The sequence below is a fragment of the Carassius auratus genome, chromosome 10 (assembly GCF_003368295.1).
Source record: "Carassius auratus strain Wakin chromosome 10, ASM336829v1, whole genome shotgun sequence".
NCBI classification, from domain to species: Eukaryota; Metazoa; Chordata; class Actinopteri; order Cypriniformes; family Cyprinidae; genus Carassius; species Carassius auratus.
The window spans coordinates 21,128,950-21,146,952 of record NC_039252.1 but is presented as its reverse complement, the minus strand read 5'-3'; the positions used below and the strand labels follow the sequence as shown (position 1 = coordinate 21,146,952).

Sequence of the window (18,003 nt, the reverse complement as noted above, 5' to 3'; positions counted from 1 at the left end):
GAACTCCGAACCGAAGCCCCGATCAAATGATTCGCGAAACGCGATTCGGAGTCGCGATCTGAATCAAATTTTTTGCGAACTTGCTCCGAAGCCCCAGATCAAAGATTCATTAAAACGCGATTCGGAGTCCCGATCTGAATAAAATGTTTTGCGAACTCGCTCCGATGCCTCAGATTGTGGTTAATCTTGCAGATCATGACTTATATCTACTCTTCATCTCCCTGCAGTTTGGTAATATAAAGATTCCTCTTTTGAACTCCCACCTCTTCTGTGGGGTTTATTTTTCTGGGTCTGAATTTGGGCTCCTGTCTAAAAAAAGACATTCAAATTACATTACATGAATATGTTACAGTTATACTAAATTAACAGATTTGTAAACCGAAAAAATCAACAAGTGAGACAAATGTGAGCTTTCAATTTATAATTTTCCAGCCCTAACTAAATAACTGGAGGCAAAGTTTTTTTTAACTGCAGGTAGATTACAAACCTCTGAAATCGGTTGATAAATGTGAAAGTTGTCGTGTTTTTATTCAGTAAAAACCGCAGCTCCCCCGTTTACTTTCATTTGTTTTAAGGCAGTCTTGCCCTCACTAACATGACGGACGCGTTGACGTATCGCGGCAAAGGCTCAAAGCGGCCAATGAGGCGTCTAGGTATTTATCTTTTACTGTCTATGGTATTTATGTGTCTATGGTCACCGCCATCAGCCAGCCATTGCCAGCCCAGCCCGCCAATCAAGTAGGCTCAAACGCAAGGCTGTTTCCAAATAACCAATCACAAGTACCTTTGTCCTGACGCTCAGACCTTCGCAGCCAATCGGAAACGTTTCCTTGACAATCAAGTAGCAACGCGCCGCGTTTGGCGACTGTGTCCAGGGACTAGCTGATTAGCAGGACTGTTGAAGCCGAACTCTAATCTTGTTGGTCGGTTTTGTGTTTTTATTATCAGTTTTTTATTGCCAAACTGCAAAAATGAGCTTGTCTCTGAGGTAATTATGACGTGTTTGGTCGAGTTCATTTAGAGACCAGCTGTTAGTGTGTGGACTGTTAACTAGCCGGTGCATGTGAACAGTTGCTAGTGTATTTTTATTATTGATAGCAACGATAACTCACATTGCCTTAAAAACAAAGAGTACCATGCATTAACTTCACTTTGTTGCTATAAATTTGACATATTTAAACGTAAACTGTCAAGTCACCTGCAATTCTGAGCGTGATATGTTCTGTGAGACCTCAGTATTCTTTCTAGGAAGGCAGGTAACGTAACGTTAGCAAGTGTGTAACGTTAGGCCTGCGATTGAATGGTATATGAACTAATAGAAGATCAGAAGGAATAAGGTGATTTATTTCCATACTTGTGCTATCAGGACTGACCTAACTGCTGATAAGACTAAAAGGAAGAAAAGGAGAGAACTTACTGAGGAGCAGAAGGATGAAATCAAGGAGGCGTTCGAGCTCTTCGACACAGACAAGGATAAAGAAATAGATTATCATGAGTTAAAGGTAAAAACACAGCTGTGAATATTCATCAGTTTAAAGGTTTAAGTCTTTAAAGGAATAGTAAACTCAAAAGTTTTCTCACACTCATGCCACCCAAGAGTTTCTTCCTCTGAACAGATTTGGGCTAGTCCAAACCTTAGTGTTTCATTTCCGTAATGTATTATTGTGATGCTTTTATCAACTGTTTGGACTCGCATTTTCACGGCACCCATTCACTGCTTATGAGCAGGCTGCAAATTCCTGCAAATTGTAATTTTTGGGCCAACTGTCTCTTTAATGTTGAAATGTAACTAGTCTAATAGATAAACAAACTCTTCGCTTCCTGTTTAAAAACTGTCCTATCATAATAAAGCAAAAACACCAAGAATAAATCTGATATTTAAAATTTGGGTTCCAGGTGGCGATGAGAGCTCTGGGTTTTGAGGTGAAGAAAGTAGATGTGTTGAAGATCCTAAAAGACTATGACCGAGAAGGAACTGGGAAAATAACTTTTGAAGATTTCAAAGAAGTGGGTAAGTTGAGTTCATTACTCTTATGATATTAGCTATCGCTGTGTTTCCATTTATGTGTCGTTTGGGATGAAAATGCTAGATGTGAATAAAATCATAAAATGCACATTAAAAAATGTATAAGCTCAACTGAGGCAGTGTGCTTTCTTTATCCACTAAGAAAACATGCATAAACTATGATGGCAGCACATTTACTGAATAAACTGCTCGATACTCAATACAAAACTCATGTGACTTTGCTGCAACAGATCATGTGATTGGATAACTGGACTAACCAGCACACCAATCACATTGAACACCATCTCAAAATGTTGGTTTAATCATTCTGAAATGCCTGAGCTGAAGTCTGTCAGCAAAATTAAATTTTTACACGATTACATTTCACAACAACATCCTTCAAACACGTTTGTAAGCGTTTCATCTGCATGCAAGAAAAATCTTATGTAGGAAAAAAGAGCCACAGGCTTCCCTGTTGCAGCATTTTCATTTTAATTATGTTGCGCCAGTTTCCCTGGAAGTCTTGATTTTGAACACATCGTCTGGAGACTGCTTTATTTGCAAATATATGTAGCCCGATAAATCTTCTGCTTCTAGTATCACTGCTTGAAATTGATTTACTTTTGTGCTTCAAACCAAGTATAACAATTTTCTTAAAGTGACGGACATGATATTGGAGCGAGACCCAAAAGAGGAAATTCTGAAGGCGTTTAAACTTTTCGATGATGACGAAACGGGAAAGATAAGCCTGAGAAACCTGCGGCGAGTCGCTCGGGAGCTGGGTGAAGACATGAGCGATGAAGACCTGCGAGCCATGATTGATGAATTTGACACTGACGGGGACGGAGAGAGTAAGTTGCTCTCTTTTTATCTAGGGAGAGGAAGAAAAAAAAAAGTGCTATTTATATTTCCTCTGATGAATGGAAGTAATTACTGTGCTTTTCCCAGTTGGCCCAAAGTGCTTTTCTCAATTAAGGCACAGCAAATTAATGTATTGCAGCCAACAAAAATGGGAACAGTGGAAATGAAGGCTGATTTGAAAGCTGTTTGTGTGTCCTTTGGCGTTGTGAAGAGCTCTATGTAATTTAATCCGCAAAATATTAATAATTATCTGTGCTGTGAGTAAGTAGGTTAAAAGCAAAGGGAATTTAATTGATCACATTTGTTCTTGGACTCTTTCAGTTAATCAAGAGGAGTTCATCTCCATCATGACCGGCGACTCGTGAGCAGCTGTGACTCAAAGGAAATGTGCTGAAGGTTTGGCTGCGCACATGCTGTGAAGAGCCAATCGATCTGACAGACTGATCTTATTCACGAGCAGTAAACCACATTTCAGATGTAAGGAGCGGTAGGTTCGATTGGTGCTAAAATCTGAAAAGACACTTGAACTGAACTGGACATGAAGGACAAGAACAACATTTCAGGTCATGATTAGGTTGGTTAGATTTTTTTATAGGGATACTTTGTATTTTAAAATGGCAAATTTGTTATGTCTTCGATATTAATAGTTTGTACTGTAGCTGTTCATTTCACATTTGAAAAAACATTCCAAAGTACTATTTATTGTAAATATTCAGTAAAAACAAACAAGCAAACATCATTTTTTTGTCTCTTTTTTTGCTAAAGCAAAATGATGCTGCTGTAGCATGTTTATTCAGTGGATCCAGTTCTAAAGTGATTCCAGGTAATGCAGCTCAGTTGTTCAGAAACAGTATAGGATTACAATTATTTTTCAAAAATTAAGGATGACTTGTTCCATTATATATGAATAATATATGTAATATATACAAAATATTTTATTTCACAAAAGCAATACTAGAGTATGTCTCTGCCAATCGTATAATTATTTGGATTATGAATTTAATTTGTCCGTAATTTAATAATATTGATGTATCATTGAAAAATTTCTTTTTGCTGATTAACTTTATTTATTAGGTTTATATAAAAAAAAATGTATGGATCCTTTTCCTCAGTGTAGTTTAATGGCACATTTTGGTTGGTTTAAAAGGGGATTTCTCAGTTTTGGCCAATAGAGGGAGACATTATTCAAAGAAAAGTTGTTCTGCTGTTGTATTGATTGGTTTTTCAGAAAGACTGCAGTTGAATGTTGTTATTATAGTACAGGGAAAAGAGATTTATGTTCTGAAAACCAAAACTTTTAATACTCAAATATCATCCTTAGTAATACTTCTTAAACAACCAAAGGTGTGACTATAAAACCATCACTTAACGAACCTTGTGAGGAAAACCGAATCTTAAAATAAATGCTAGTTCACAACTGCGTGTCAGTGAGAAGCAAACTCTGATACTCAAACTTTTTCAAAGAGTCATTCAGGTTCATTGGAAAGGTTTGACATCTTCTAAAGTTCTGTGCCTTGGCCTGATCCTGGGCCAGATGTCGGTCTATGTGGGATCGATTCAGCTGTCTATTCAGGAAACGATTCAGGAACGTTTTAAATGGATGAATGTGTTGAGTAACACCTCTTATAACACTATCCAAAATTAAACGTGAGCACAGCTCTGCAGAGGCTGACACCGATGACTCCATGCGTATCTGTGCCACTGTGAGGATAATTTGGTCAGTGTGGGTCTGTCTGGAAGCAGAGGTGGAGCTGCATGAGGTAAGGACAGTCACCTACACACAAAATCAGCACGGGAAATTAACCTGTGTGTGCTTTGTTTTTCACCTGATACATTGAAAACAACAAATCAGGCCACAAAGATGAGCAAAGTTTGATTCATTCCAGGGGAAATGAATCAATTAAGCATCATTTTTTTCCCCCACACACATTACAGTATTATCAATAGAAAAAAAAATATTTTTTAAACTTTAAAAACTTTTTTTTTTATTTATTTTTTTTTTTTTTTTTTATGGATTTCAATATTAAACAATATAAGTGCATTCTTCATTAGTGCTTCATTAATAGCACTTAAGTAATAGTTTACCAAAACATATTAAGTCAGTATTTTCTTGCCCTAAAATCACCACAAAGCATTTATGACTTTCTTCTATGTAACAAGGAACATTGTAAATATAAAAAAAAAAAACTTAAGGATTAAGTCTCGCAATTGATTTTCAAACCCCTAACATCACAATCAGTTATGAGAAGCAAGAACCTGCTTATGTTAATGGACATTAATCCAGGCACAATAAGTATTCATGTTCTAATAAATGTTGAATATAAAGAAGCATGAATGAGATTTGTGAACTACGGTTTTCAGTGATTTTCATTCCTTACATATATTTTAAATATGACTTCAGAAGTAGTCATAGTACTGGAGTACTGCTATAAGTTATTTGAACAATGTTAAAATGAATAATTGTAGACGTGTGTGTGTGTGTGTATATATATATATATATATATATATATATATATATATATATATATAATATAGACACACACAAAAGTGTTCCTGAAATCACGTATAGAAAAAAACAATTCTGAGATATTTTAAGACCAGTGTTTATAAATGGCAACAAAAACTGTAACTAAAGTTCATTTAGAGCTGAAATCATCTGATGGCGAAATGTGGTCAAATGTCGTAATACGATACACTCAAAATCGTTGCCGTGCTTTAGATGAGGGAAAGCAAGGTTAAAGGTCGTTCTGTCATTACCGTCAGGCCGTAGTAGCAGTAATGGCTTCCTTCTCAGTTGTCCAAAGAGTCTCCAGAGACGGGATTCTCTGTCAGATGAATGTTTCCAAAAACCCTGAGTGGACAACAGGCGGACATCAACGTCCTCTTGTGTCAAAACTACAGGTTGATCGTAGATCAGCTGACCATCGTGAGACGACATCTGATTCGCGGTATAATGCTTTCAGATGGATTAGTTTGCTTTGCTAATTATACAGAGCAGTCATTCAATAAAGAAGTCAATAGTACCGCCTAGGCGTTTGCCCTCTAATTTTGGCTTTGAGGGTCCCATAACGACTGTAATTTGGAGCATATTTAACTTTGCTGTATCTTAAGTCGAAGCCACACGATCATGGCCTACTCGTACAAATTTCAAAACCTTCTAAGACGTTTCCCCCACACATGGTAATTTAAACTTGGAAAGAAGCGTTTGTTAAAAAGACTGGCGTATCCATCCATTTTAAGTTTATTTATAGAGCGTATGCGATCCAATTACTATCGCTCGAACACAAGCTCATGCGTTTTGGAAGCACCATCAATTTCTCCAGTAAATATAAAACTGCATTTTTGAGGGCGAGATTTTGGCCCGGTGATGTCCGTCTTCCTTGTTATGTGATGCTTGTATTCTGCTGAGCAAGTAAATCTGGAGCTCAGGGCGAGGTTTTCCGTGACCTCCAGTGTTTAAGGGTTTTCTCTGGCTCTGATTGGTCCACAGAGGGTCACGTGATTGCCGATAGCAGCTCATCATGTCTAAGAGTCTGTAGGTCAGGATAAGGGATGTCTTCTGTCCCTGAGCTCTGTGGGAAGAGATGCCGGGATCTGTCACCTCAGCCGTTCCCACGAACTCGGCTTTGCCCACGGGGGCTTCGAGAGCTGACTTCACTGGGAATCTGTGAGACTGTCACAGCTACATCTTCACTCTTGGTGGTTGGATGGTTTGGTTGTTGAGGGAATACAGTCTTATGTTGGCTGGCAGGAGTTGAAACCCTAGAGTTTTTCCAGGCGCGCTGCTCATTAGCACCTATGACAGGCTACATAAAAGGCAATAAGATAATCAACAACCAGGTTTATGTTGTTCGATAATGAGCATAGACTCAATTTCAGGTCTTTGAATGTCTACTTATTTGACGATTTGAATGCGATATCCAAAATGGGTCAATTGTTGTGCTGTCAACGGATTATTCACGATTAATCGTGTCCAAAATAAGTTTTTGTTTGCATAATACATGTGTGTATACTGTGTATATTTATTATGTAGATATAAATGCAAACACGCGAATGTATGTATTTAAGAAAAAATATTTGTGAAATATTGACTTATATATACATAATAAATATACACACTACAAATGCATATATTATGTAAACAAAAACCTTTTTTGAATGCAATTCATCCCGATTAATCGTATGACAGCTTTAGTAAATAGCTTGAATTTTTCTTGTTCCATAAACATAAAAATAACATAATTATTTCAAACATTTCACTGCCAGTAGCTAGATATTTGGAATAATACTAATAATAATAATTAGTATTAATGCAGATTTGTTTTGCATTTTAGGCTTTGAATGAGCAGTGCTTGTTTGGACCCGATGTCTTTTATAATAGGGAAAACGAATGTGTGTGTGGAGTACAGTGAAGCTGAAAGCCGCCCACTTCTATGTAATCTCTCCCTCCCTGGCCCGGTCTCGTACCCATCCACTAATGTGTCTGGCCTTTACTAAACCTGCTCAAGGTCAGATCCAATGTTGATTGTAAAACGCTGCATCTGATGATTACTGGGGGATTAAAGGTGGGAGAAAATAGGCAGATGACGAGCGTTGCGATTGAGACGGGGGTGAAGGGGCACAAGTTATATGCCTTTGGAGCTGGCACATGCTCAGCTGTTGGAGACTGGACCGCTTTTCCAGCCAGTGTGTGAGTCATTGAGAAGAGATGCACCAGAAATAAACAGCCTCTCTGTTCTTCCTGGTTACAGGACGGTCCCGCTCCCTCATGTGGTTTGTGTTCGGGTGCTGCTGGTCTGGTGGGGTCTGGACGGGGAAGCCTTGATGTGAAAAACAGGGGCACAGCAGCAGTTTGGGGTTTGAAAGATGTCGTGTTTAAGCAGGGCAGCTGACCCAATTTAATATTGTGTGTTTGGACTGTTGGACTGAAAATGTTCGCTACCCGTTTGAGTCCAAGAAATGTGTATTCAAGCCAAAAATAGTGCACACCAGACTGACCCTCTTAATGTGCATTCCTGCTCTTATTGTGAACCATTCTGCATGTTATTCCACAGGGAAAAATATGTTTGTCTTCATAATCTTTCACTTGCTCTCCCTCTAAAAACAACTTTCCATGTTGGGTGACTTTTTTTTGTACATCCACAATCCAATTAATTCAAGATCCTAGCCTAGATTTTAATACTTTAGATTTTAATATTTTTAACTCAGAAATGTTAAAATGCTTATTTTATTTTTAAGTTTAATATTCATGTAATTTTAGATTGTTATATAATTGATATATAGTTGTTTAATATACAGTACGTGTTACATCAATTATATTAAATATAACATTAATTTATATAATATTATTTATATTTTATATTTATTATATAATGGATGTAATGTTGCTTATATATACTGTTTATTACATACAAATATAAAATTCTAACTAATACATACTATATATTCAAAAGTTATTTAATATAATATTAAAATTACAGCAAACTATATTTTAATTATATACTTAAAATATATAGGTCTGTTTGTCTTAGTGTTTTAATTTTAATATAAAATATAACAATTTAAATTTAAATAAAATTAATTTATTATTTTACATTGTTAAAAAAATTACATGAATAAATATAAGCGCTATATATATATATATATATATATATATAATTTTTTATGTGTATGTATGTGTAAAATATATTGAAGGAAAAATACAATAAACAAAAATATAACTTAAGAATTTCATATATTTTTTTATGCCAAATGGGCTGTGAACAAGAAACTGACTAGTCATTTCTAAAAATGTATCATCTCTTTTTTTTTCTTTTGTCCCTTTTGAGGAACCAGTCTTCTGCTGTGAAAAGTCTTGTTGAGAATGGCAAAATGATTGTTATAGAACAGATAATTGGTGTTTAATTGGTGTATAATTGCTGAAGTTTGTACTTTAGATGCCAGCGAACGGCACAAGCGTGGAAGCTGTCCACGGGATTGTGGCGCCACTGCGTGACTGTGGTTAGACAGCCTGACCGCTCTGATTTCTCTGAGCCAGGATAACAATATTTCATATATATACTTACCATCGCGGTGGCACCCTTTAAAAAGACATATTGTCTTGAGAACAATCGCCGCCCACTATAGACTGCCGTCTTGCTGTGAGGAGCCAAAGGAGTGGGCTCTGTTTCACAAACTTTCAGCTGCAGAAAAGGCAGCCATCCCATAGGCAGAATAACAACACTCCCACTGGGGAAATGGGAAATGGGGCTTTTGGAGTGCAGTAACTAGCATGAACCCTGCCATGCTATTGTCTGCAATTCCAGAACAGCCGACGTGGAATCTGTTCCACGAAATCTACTCTACTGATGATGGAAATTTGGCTACTCTAGCTGAAATGGGTGTTTTAAAGACGATCAGAATCGTTTTGTTTTGCATTATAAGCCTAGATGACCTGCAGAATTGAATGTGAACACAATGACCCCAAAAGTACTTTAGTTTCTTTCAAAAGTTTTAAATGTTTTGAAAGAAGTCTGTTTTTCTTACCAGAGCTGCATTTATTTGATCAAAAATCCAGAGAAAAGTAATATTGTGAAATATTTTTATGATTTAAAATAATTGTTTTCTGTTTGAATATATTTTAAAATGTAATTTATTACTGTGATACAAATCAGAATTTTCGTGCATCATTACTCCAATCTTGATATCACATGATTCTTCAGAAACCATTCTAATATGCTGATTTGATGGATGCTCAAGAAACATTTCTTATTATTAATGTTGTTATTAATTGTTTTTTTGTCATATATATTTTTTCAGGATTCTTTGAATAGAGTGTTTACCACGGGATATGAAAAAAAAAAAAAAAATATATATATATATATATATATATATATATATATATATATATATTCAACCCAGAATTCTGTCTTTGATTGCAAATGAGTTTACTCGCAAATCAGTTTTTTTTCCTGCTATGGAATAATTATTTTTTTTATGTCATTCAGACTATTCAATTGCAAGTTAACGTCTGTATTGTGAGAAAAAATTAATTATGATTAAAAAGTTTTATCCTGTGGCAGAAACAAGCTTCCATTTAATAAATAAAGAAATGAAAGGAAAAAAAAACAAGATATATTTATTTATTTATGTAACATTGTTACATTACAAATGGATATAACTTTTATTTACTTTAATTTAAAGCATCTTTGCTGGATAAATCTATTAATTTATTTTGAAACTTTTGAATTTTACATTTATTTTAAGTGTAACATTTCACAATATACATTCATTTAACCTCTGTTTTTTTTTTGTTTTTTTTTTTGAAGTATTGCTTTAGTGGGACATTTGACCTGTTGCTTAACAATCACTACAAAAATGCAAAAATTAGTTTTGCTTTCAGCTTTTCCTTGCAAATGCACTTGATTTGATATTATATAACGATATGCCATTTATATGTTATATGTCTTAAGTGTCCAAATACTTTTTGGGGTCACTGTATTTCACTCCAGTTTGACCTTTGACCTTGCATTGCTGAGTGATGTCAGTCATGCAGTCTTTCAGTAGAGGTCACCCTTTATTCAGATCCATGTGTCCCGCAGAACAAGGGTCCTAACATGTGAAGCGTGGTCACGATCGTGCCGTACAGGCTCTGGGTTGTGGTTTACGGCTATGTAAAGATTTACGGATAAGATGTGGAATGCAAAGATCAGCTCACTGACGCAGCACTGGAAAAAAATCTCCATTGCCCGAGGCTGTACATAAATTTCCCATTTGCACACTGCTAACCATTCAGTTGTAAACAAAGGAGTATCTAACTCGCACCATAAGACAGCTCATAATTCTCTTCACCCTCATGTGGCTGATTTGGTCATTCAGGGATCAACAAAGAATTAAGCACTCTCTCTTTTGAGGAAAATAAACTCCAGACAGCCCCAGAAAGATTAATAAAAACACAATAGTTTATATTAGTAAAGTGCTGACTGGTAAGTGTAGAATTAACATTTTATGGATCAAACTTAAGAATCACATTTGTATATAGACTACAAACACTGACTAGAGTTGCAACACAAAGGTTGAAGTTATGTATATGTGATGCAGTTTTGGATTTAAGTATAATATATAAATAAAAAATAATTTTTATATTCAAATAATTCTCACACATTGTACATAAATTATCAATATAAACAACTAAATGATAAATATATACAATATTGAAATTCTAATATATAATGTTTTATATATATATATATATATATATATATATATAATATATAGGAATATATCATGTTATATTTAATAAACAATTGATGTATTCTATATTTATACATACCCTCTGTTCTTTATTCATCCGTATCAATTGTATACAACAACAAATCCAGAAAGGAAAAATACAATAATAAATATTAAATATATAAATAAGCGTGGCTTCTGTCAGCTGGATGCTGCTATCCCTCATTAAATTGTGCTCTGGGAGGGAACAGGACCTCTTCCCAAATTAACCAGCGCAGTCTGGAGCTGATGGGAAAAGCCATTAAGCGACACAAACGGCAAGTTTCAATGTTCTTTGCCGCTCAGTAAAACATTACATTCCAAGAAATAATTACGCGAAATGGCTCAATTTAGAGGGATAATTACTTATTCTTTGACTTCCAATTTTAGAGTGGAACATGCAAAACAAAAGAAAATACTGTACGTCAGGCCGCGACGCCTCAAAATTAAAATGTTCCATCGCATATAAAAACCTGTCTGTGTCTGCCTCCCTTCACCCAACACATACTGTACAAACGTATTTGAATGATTCAAATCTTGCCCTTACCATGACAGAGGTTTAAATAGTTAACAGTTAAATAGAAAACAAATATTGCACGCTGATGACAAAAAACGAATTCAGGCCAAGCTTGATGACACGAGCTGATTTTGATATGGTCACGCTTGGGTCTCAAAGCAAACAAAGCCCTCACTATAGCACATTCAAATAGTCTAATATGTGACTGCATCTCTGTTGAGCTTATCTGTCTGAAGCAGTCTATTTGTTAACAATCTCAAGATGTGTCCAGGCTTTCTATCTGAATGCTCTGGCCGTCTGATGGCAAAACTTATCTATTGTAAACACTCAATAGAGATAAAGTCAATCGGAACTGTCTGCTTCGCTAACTTTCTCACACTGTCAGATATGTGACGGGTTTCCCACAGGTTTGTTAGCCTTTGCTACATTTGAGATGACTTGAATAAACTCAACTGACAACCGAAAACGTCAAAACTTTTGGTTGGGTTGCTCAGCAACTAAAGATTGTTTAGCAACACATGGAGCTGCAGACCTCGTTCTTCCATCGTTATGTTGGATTTTCCAATGCAACTTCAGGCCATGAGCATTATTTACCTCTTGAATACAGAGTACTGCAGCAGTGATGACACAGTCCAAACCAGTTCGCAAAACCCTGGTTTCCTCAACGAGAAAACAATAGGATTTTTTTCCACTGGCTTTTAGATTATTACAAAGAAGAACCTAAATTCACCTTTGTTTATGTAGCGCTTTAAACAACAGAGATTCTTTCAAAGAAGCTTCATGGTAATAAAGAGGAAAAACACTCAAATGAGTTTGGTCAGTGCAGTCAAATCCATGATAATACTGAATATTAAGTGTCTTTTAAAGCCCTTTATTGTGGTCAAGATGTTAAATGTGAATGCAGGAGGAAGTAGTGCATTGTTAATGGCTAATTGTGTGTTTACAGATTCCTGCATCCCTGTTTACTGAGCGTTGGTCCGTGTTGTCCTGGGGCAGGGTCACTTTAATGCCCTCGCTGAGGCCTGTCAGCCATTAGCCCAGCTATGTGACCATATGTGAACACTTTACCCTTTGACACGCCAGTGACTGTCGCCTGCTCTCCAAAAGATGTACGGAGCAGGTTTCACTCTCCGCTTCAAGTGTTTAAAGGCGCCAAACCATATCTGTGCGAATATCAGCTGCAATTGTTTAGAAACAGTTTGTTAAAGTTAGGGTTAAGGATTTTTCAAATAAGATTTTACTGTGTTGAAATGATTTTGACTCAGGAATTGTTAGTAAATTTTACAACTAATTACAAAGAAATGGCAAGTAACACACAATAAAAATTAAATGTAGAAAGTAGAAAAACTGAAAGAATCTTTGCTTTATTAACAGGTTAAATGTTATATATATATATATATATATATATATATATATATATATATATAACTTTAACTTATCTTACCAAGACAGCCTTTGTTGTTTTCATGTAGTTTAGCTTAAATAAGTACTTATTGAAATAATAAAAATAATATTGTATAGCAGTTTTTAATCATAACAGTAATATAATGATAATAGTTTGATTTAATTTCTACATTTAAAAATATTTTTTTATAAATAATAATTTTACAAATAATTTAATACATGTCAAATGTTGTTAGTTAATTCACAGTAAACTAACATTAATCCTTATTTTTATTATCTGACATAAAAAAAGATTAATAAATGCTTTAAAATATGTACATTAATGGCTACAAAAAAAAATCAAGACTAATAAAGTAGCAAACACGCAAAATTGGCAAAATGAAAAGTGAAATAAAATCGAATTAAAAATATTAATTAACTATAGTAGTATCTCTCTGAGATACTAAATTATGCAAAAACTAAATCTTTTTAATTCTTAAGTAACTTATTTTTTTTCCATAAAATGTAAAAAAACAAAACAAAAACAAAAAACACTATTGATCACAATGATCCGGTCCTTGGGCGGAAACCTTTCATATGGCCACCATCACATATTGTCTCAGACATGAGCACACCACCTGTTTCTGAGGTTTGTTACTACTGTACCTGTTGTTTCTGTTGACCCAGGCTGACACTTCAAAGTCCTGCTTCACATCGCTGACATGCTAGCCTGTTCTTGCAAGCATTCTTACATGACTGCACTGCAGACAGCTGAGGACAGTATAAACTTAATAACGGACTGACGTTGGAATTAGCTTAAGTCTTTCAGAGGAACTGTGAATGCAGTTTGACAAATGCTAGCTGACATAATGACAATGGAAAATGTCTGTCATATGTTGTCCTTCGCTGCATGCACGTATAAACATTTTGGCTAAATTATACGTTCTTACTCATTTCATGTATTAAATGTACATCCTTGAAAGTTTTCTAGCATATTTACTTAAACTTTTTAGGATATATCAATGGTATGACTATTTCAGATGCGGCCAAAATTACATCAGTGCTTTGATATACATATGTTTCATTGTTTGATCAAAATTATTGCTAGGAACAATATAGCAGTCGCAGTCACTGGATATTGGTACTTAATATGCCTTTGATATAAAACTGTTTTATATATTCTGTCCCACCGTGTCGCATCAATATGTATTTTTAACGGTATTGAAAGTGCTAATTTCCCAATTTTGGCTTTAATAGGATGAATCTAACGCTGGCACAGATCTCATGAAAACGTCTGTGCTGAGACATGCTGAGAACTAAAGACGAAACAGACGAGCACAGAGCCGTTAAGGAAGCCATCTGTTCTCTGTAAGAGGAAATCAAGTCGTCGGATGATAAACAGTTGGAACGTGTCAGGAGGCTTGTTCATCTACACTATCAGAGAATGAGATGGGACAAAAAACCAGCACATGTCACTCACTCTGATAGCATCTATCTCGCTGGAGAAGTGTCTGGAGCCCTGTGTGGTCTTTCTAATGGACGCCCTGCTCCTGTGTGATGCTAACCAGCCTTTCCCACGTCTGTGTGCTGTCTGTCTCTTTGCCAACAGTTGGTCTGAACTGGAAGAAGCAGAGGTTTGGTGAAAACACCAAATGACAACTGCCTTTTTCTTGGCAGATTTGAAAAGCACAACTTTCTGTGGCTCGTATAATATGTGTTATGTTGGTTTTATTTTTGTGTGCTCTGTAGAATTAAAAGCAAGGATGCATATCATATCGGTACAATATTGGTTATCAGATATTATATAATTTATTGTTTATTTTTAATGTATTTATATAAAATAGCATTGAATTTTAATATCAACTATACAGTTATTAAACAATTAACTGCTTATCAGAATTGCACAGAATTTTATATTGTTTATATTGATGTGGTATTAATCCATTCAATATAATATATTGACATTTGAAGAGGAAATGTTTTAACGATAATTATTTTAATTATTGCAAAAATAATAATTGTTTTCCTAAATGTTCCCCCTTGTTTTATTGGAAGGTATTGTAATTTTCATTTAATATTAATTGTATTAATTGTTTTATTTTTTATTATTTTTATTATTAAAAAAATTATTAATTTTTCATTTTCATTTTTGTCATGTATTTTTTTTGTGTGTTCATATAATCAGGGTTATTTTTATTATTATTGCAAAAATAATAATTGTTTTGAAATCATTCTTCTCTAACTACTTCCCTAAACACTTAACTTTTTCATATTGGTAGGTTTTTGAATTTTAGTTTGTTAATAACTAATATTAATATTAATACAAGGTGTTTGCAGATGGACCATATTTTGGTCCATACAATCAGTTTTATAACTGCAAAAAAAAAACGAAAACAAAGCAAAATAAATAAACATTTTTGTTATTCAAATGAAATAAAATTTAAATATTAGATGAAAAAATATTAACTTATTCAGCAAGGCAGCATTTCTAACTTTAATTTAGTTTGAGTTAACATGAGTTAACACTACAATTAATACATTCAAATAAAATAATTGAAATCTAAAACTGAAATAAAATAAATGAAATCTAAAAAGCAACATTTTAAATAAAAAAAGACAAAAGGCACATCATAAAACAGCCAAGATTGAAATTAAAAATTAAAATTAAATTTAAAGTTAATTAAAAATATTAATCAAAACTAAAATAGTAGCCTGAATGAATTATAAATAAATAATGAAAATAATGTTTGTTCAAAATGTCATAAGGTTTGGAACAATAAGAGGTGAGTAAAGGTAAACTATATCTTTAATACCTTTAATATTGTTTCAGTTATGAAAAACCTGCTAATGCTATCAAGACAAACACTCAGTATCCTGTGGATGGCAGAACGGGAAATGTTCTGGACAGACTTTGTCACCGTTAGATTGCATCAGTCACACAGTTGGAACATTCTGTCACTGTTTCCTTGGATGTGTGAGTCGTTTTCATGCTCTCGACTGTCACATGACGGTCATGATGGAGATAAATAAGGGAAACTGCAAACTGTAATCTAAGAAACTGTGAGAAAACCACAGTGCATTTGTCATAACCGTCTAGATTGTGACCTGTCCAGAGCGCAGACGTCTAAATATGAAAGTAGGTCAGATTGTGATGCGGCGGGGGCCGCTCAGAGTGGTCTGCGGTGGGAGTCGTTCATTAGAGAGGCTTGGCTGCTGCAAATATCCACGTCGATGACTGTAGCTGTGTGGTTTCTTTGTTTTGGATGATTCCAGTCTCAGGTGACACAGATCAGGCACTATTAAAGGATTCTTCCGACCACAGTTTTCTTTGGCGGAGGCCCTGACGTGAAGCATGAGGCTGGACATGCATCTTTTCCACACCGTGGCACGGCTCCATTCATTTGTGCGCTGCTTCTTTGGATTGTGGTGGAAAAGAATCCTTCCTCTTTTGAAACTGAGACTCATACACATGAGCGAAACAAACCATACGTACCTTGTGTGATGTGTTCCAGTATGATGTCGGGCAAATGTGGTTCCGTTTGTTCTCTACAGCAAAGAAATCAGCAGATGTTGTGGAGAAGTTCCAAAGCTTAAATATTCAGATCATTTGGACAGGATCTACAGAATTATTATTTTTAAAATGTAATTGTGGATGCATGCTGTATTAAAAATAACGCTTGCAGAAGGAGATCCATAGAAGAACCATTTTTGGTTTCATTGATAAGTTCTTAAAATAACATTTTTTCCCCTTAAACTTAAAAAAATAAAGGATCCAAAAGAGAATTTTGGCAAAAATACTCACCTTTTAGAATAAAGGTTCCAAAAGGTGATGCTATAAGGTGATGCTCCAAAAAACCTTTCAGAAAACAGATTTTTTTTAAATAAATATATCGTGAAGAACATTTTAATAATCTGCAGAATACTTTTTTAGTTTAAAGAACAGTTTGTGCAATGAAGTTCAGTGGATAGTAAAGCTTTTATTGGAACTGTAGATACCACTATAGAACCTTTATTTTTAAAAGTGAACACTATAGAGAACCACTTTGGGTTCTGCAAAGAACCTCTGAGTGAACGGTTCTTAAAAGAATAATTTTTTCTTAGTGTGAGGAACATCTAAAGAAACTTATTCCACTGTAAAGAAACTTTCGGCCAATGGAAAGTTTCCATGGATGTTAAAGGTTCTTCATGGATCCAAAGATGGCGATAAATAAAGGATCAAAAGCCATAAAATAACCATTTTAGGTTCCCCAAATAACCTTTCAGTGAATAATTCATAAAACATATTTTTTTCCAAAGGTACCGTTGATGTTGAAGGTTCTTTATGGAACCATCAAAACCAATAAAGAGTGTATGTTGAGGTTGGATGTTGTCTGGAAAATGCTGGCGAGCTGTGTTGAAGTCTCCAGGGCATCTCAGCGCAGCAGGTGAAGCCCCTCACAGCAGATAAGGAATCTCAGAAACATGCGACAGACTCCAGGCATGCGCGGCAGCTCCACAGCAGGAGATTACTTTACACTCCATCATGGCTTTCACAGTAACTCAATCCACTGAACAGCAGAGACAAGCCCCTAAGTGCAGAGATATTAGTGCCTGCCAGTTCCCATCATGCACCGTTATCACAGATTCTCAACAGAAGCTGCATGCTGAAAATTAGCACTGAAAATAGGTTTTGACAATAAACGATAAAACTGCATGCTTTAAACAGCTGTTGGATACAAAATACAGTGCTCCATGCTTGTGGTCATGTTTATCACTAAACCTCTACTATCCAGATACCTTTGGTTTCCGAATAAATTGTTAGGTGACAAATATGACTGTAATTATTGTAATTAAGTATAAAAAATATATATATATTATTGTAATCGCAAAAACCTGTTTACTGATTAAAAGTTTCCTTGCTCTAAAAGCGGCAATAGATCTAATGGGACAGTTCATTTAATTTTACAATAAAATACTGTTTAATGTACAATTTTCAGAAGTGAAATAT

General features: G+C 35.0%; 1 protein-coding gene across 1 annotated transcript; it reads left to right on the top strand.

Moving 5' to 3' along the window:
- Positions 1–825: 825 nt before the first annotated feature.
- cetn3 (centrin 3) lies at positions 826–3,605 on the top strand. Its single transcript, XM_026274432.1, has 5 exons — positions 826–988; positions 1,367–1,502; positions 1,897–2,011; positions 2,665–2,856; positions 3,188–3,605. Exons 1-5 carry the CDS (start codon positions 972–974, stop codon positions 3,229–3,231), a joined length of 504 nt encoding a protein of 167 aa, XP_026130217.1. The 5' UTR covers positions 826–971; the 3' UTR covers positions 3,232–3,605.
- Positions 3,606–18,003: the final 14,398 nt, after the last annotated feature.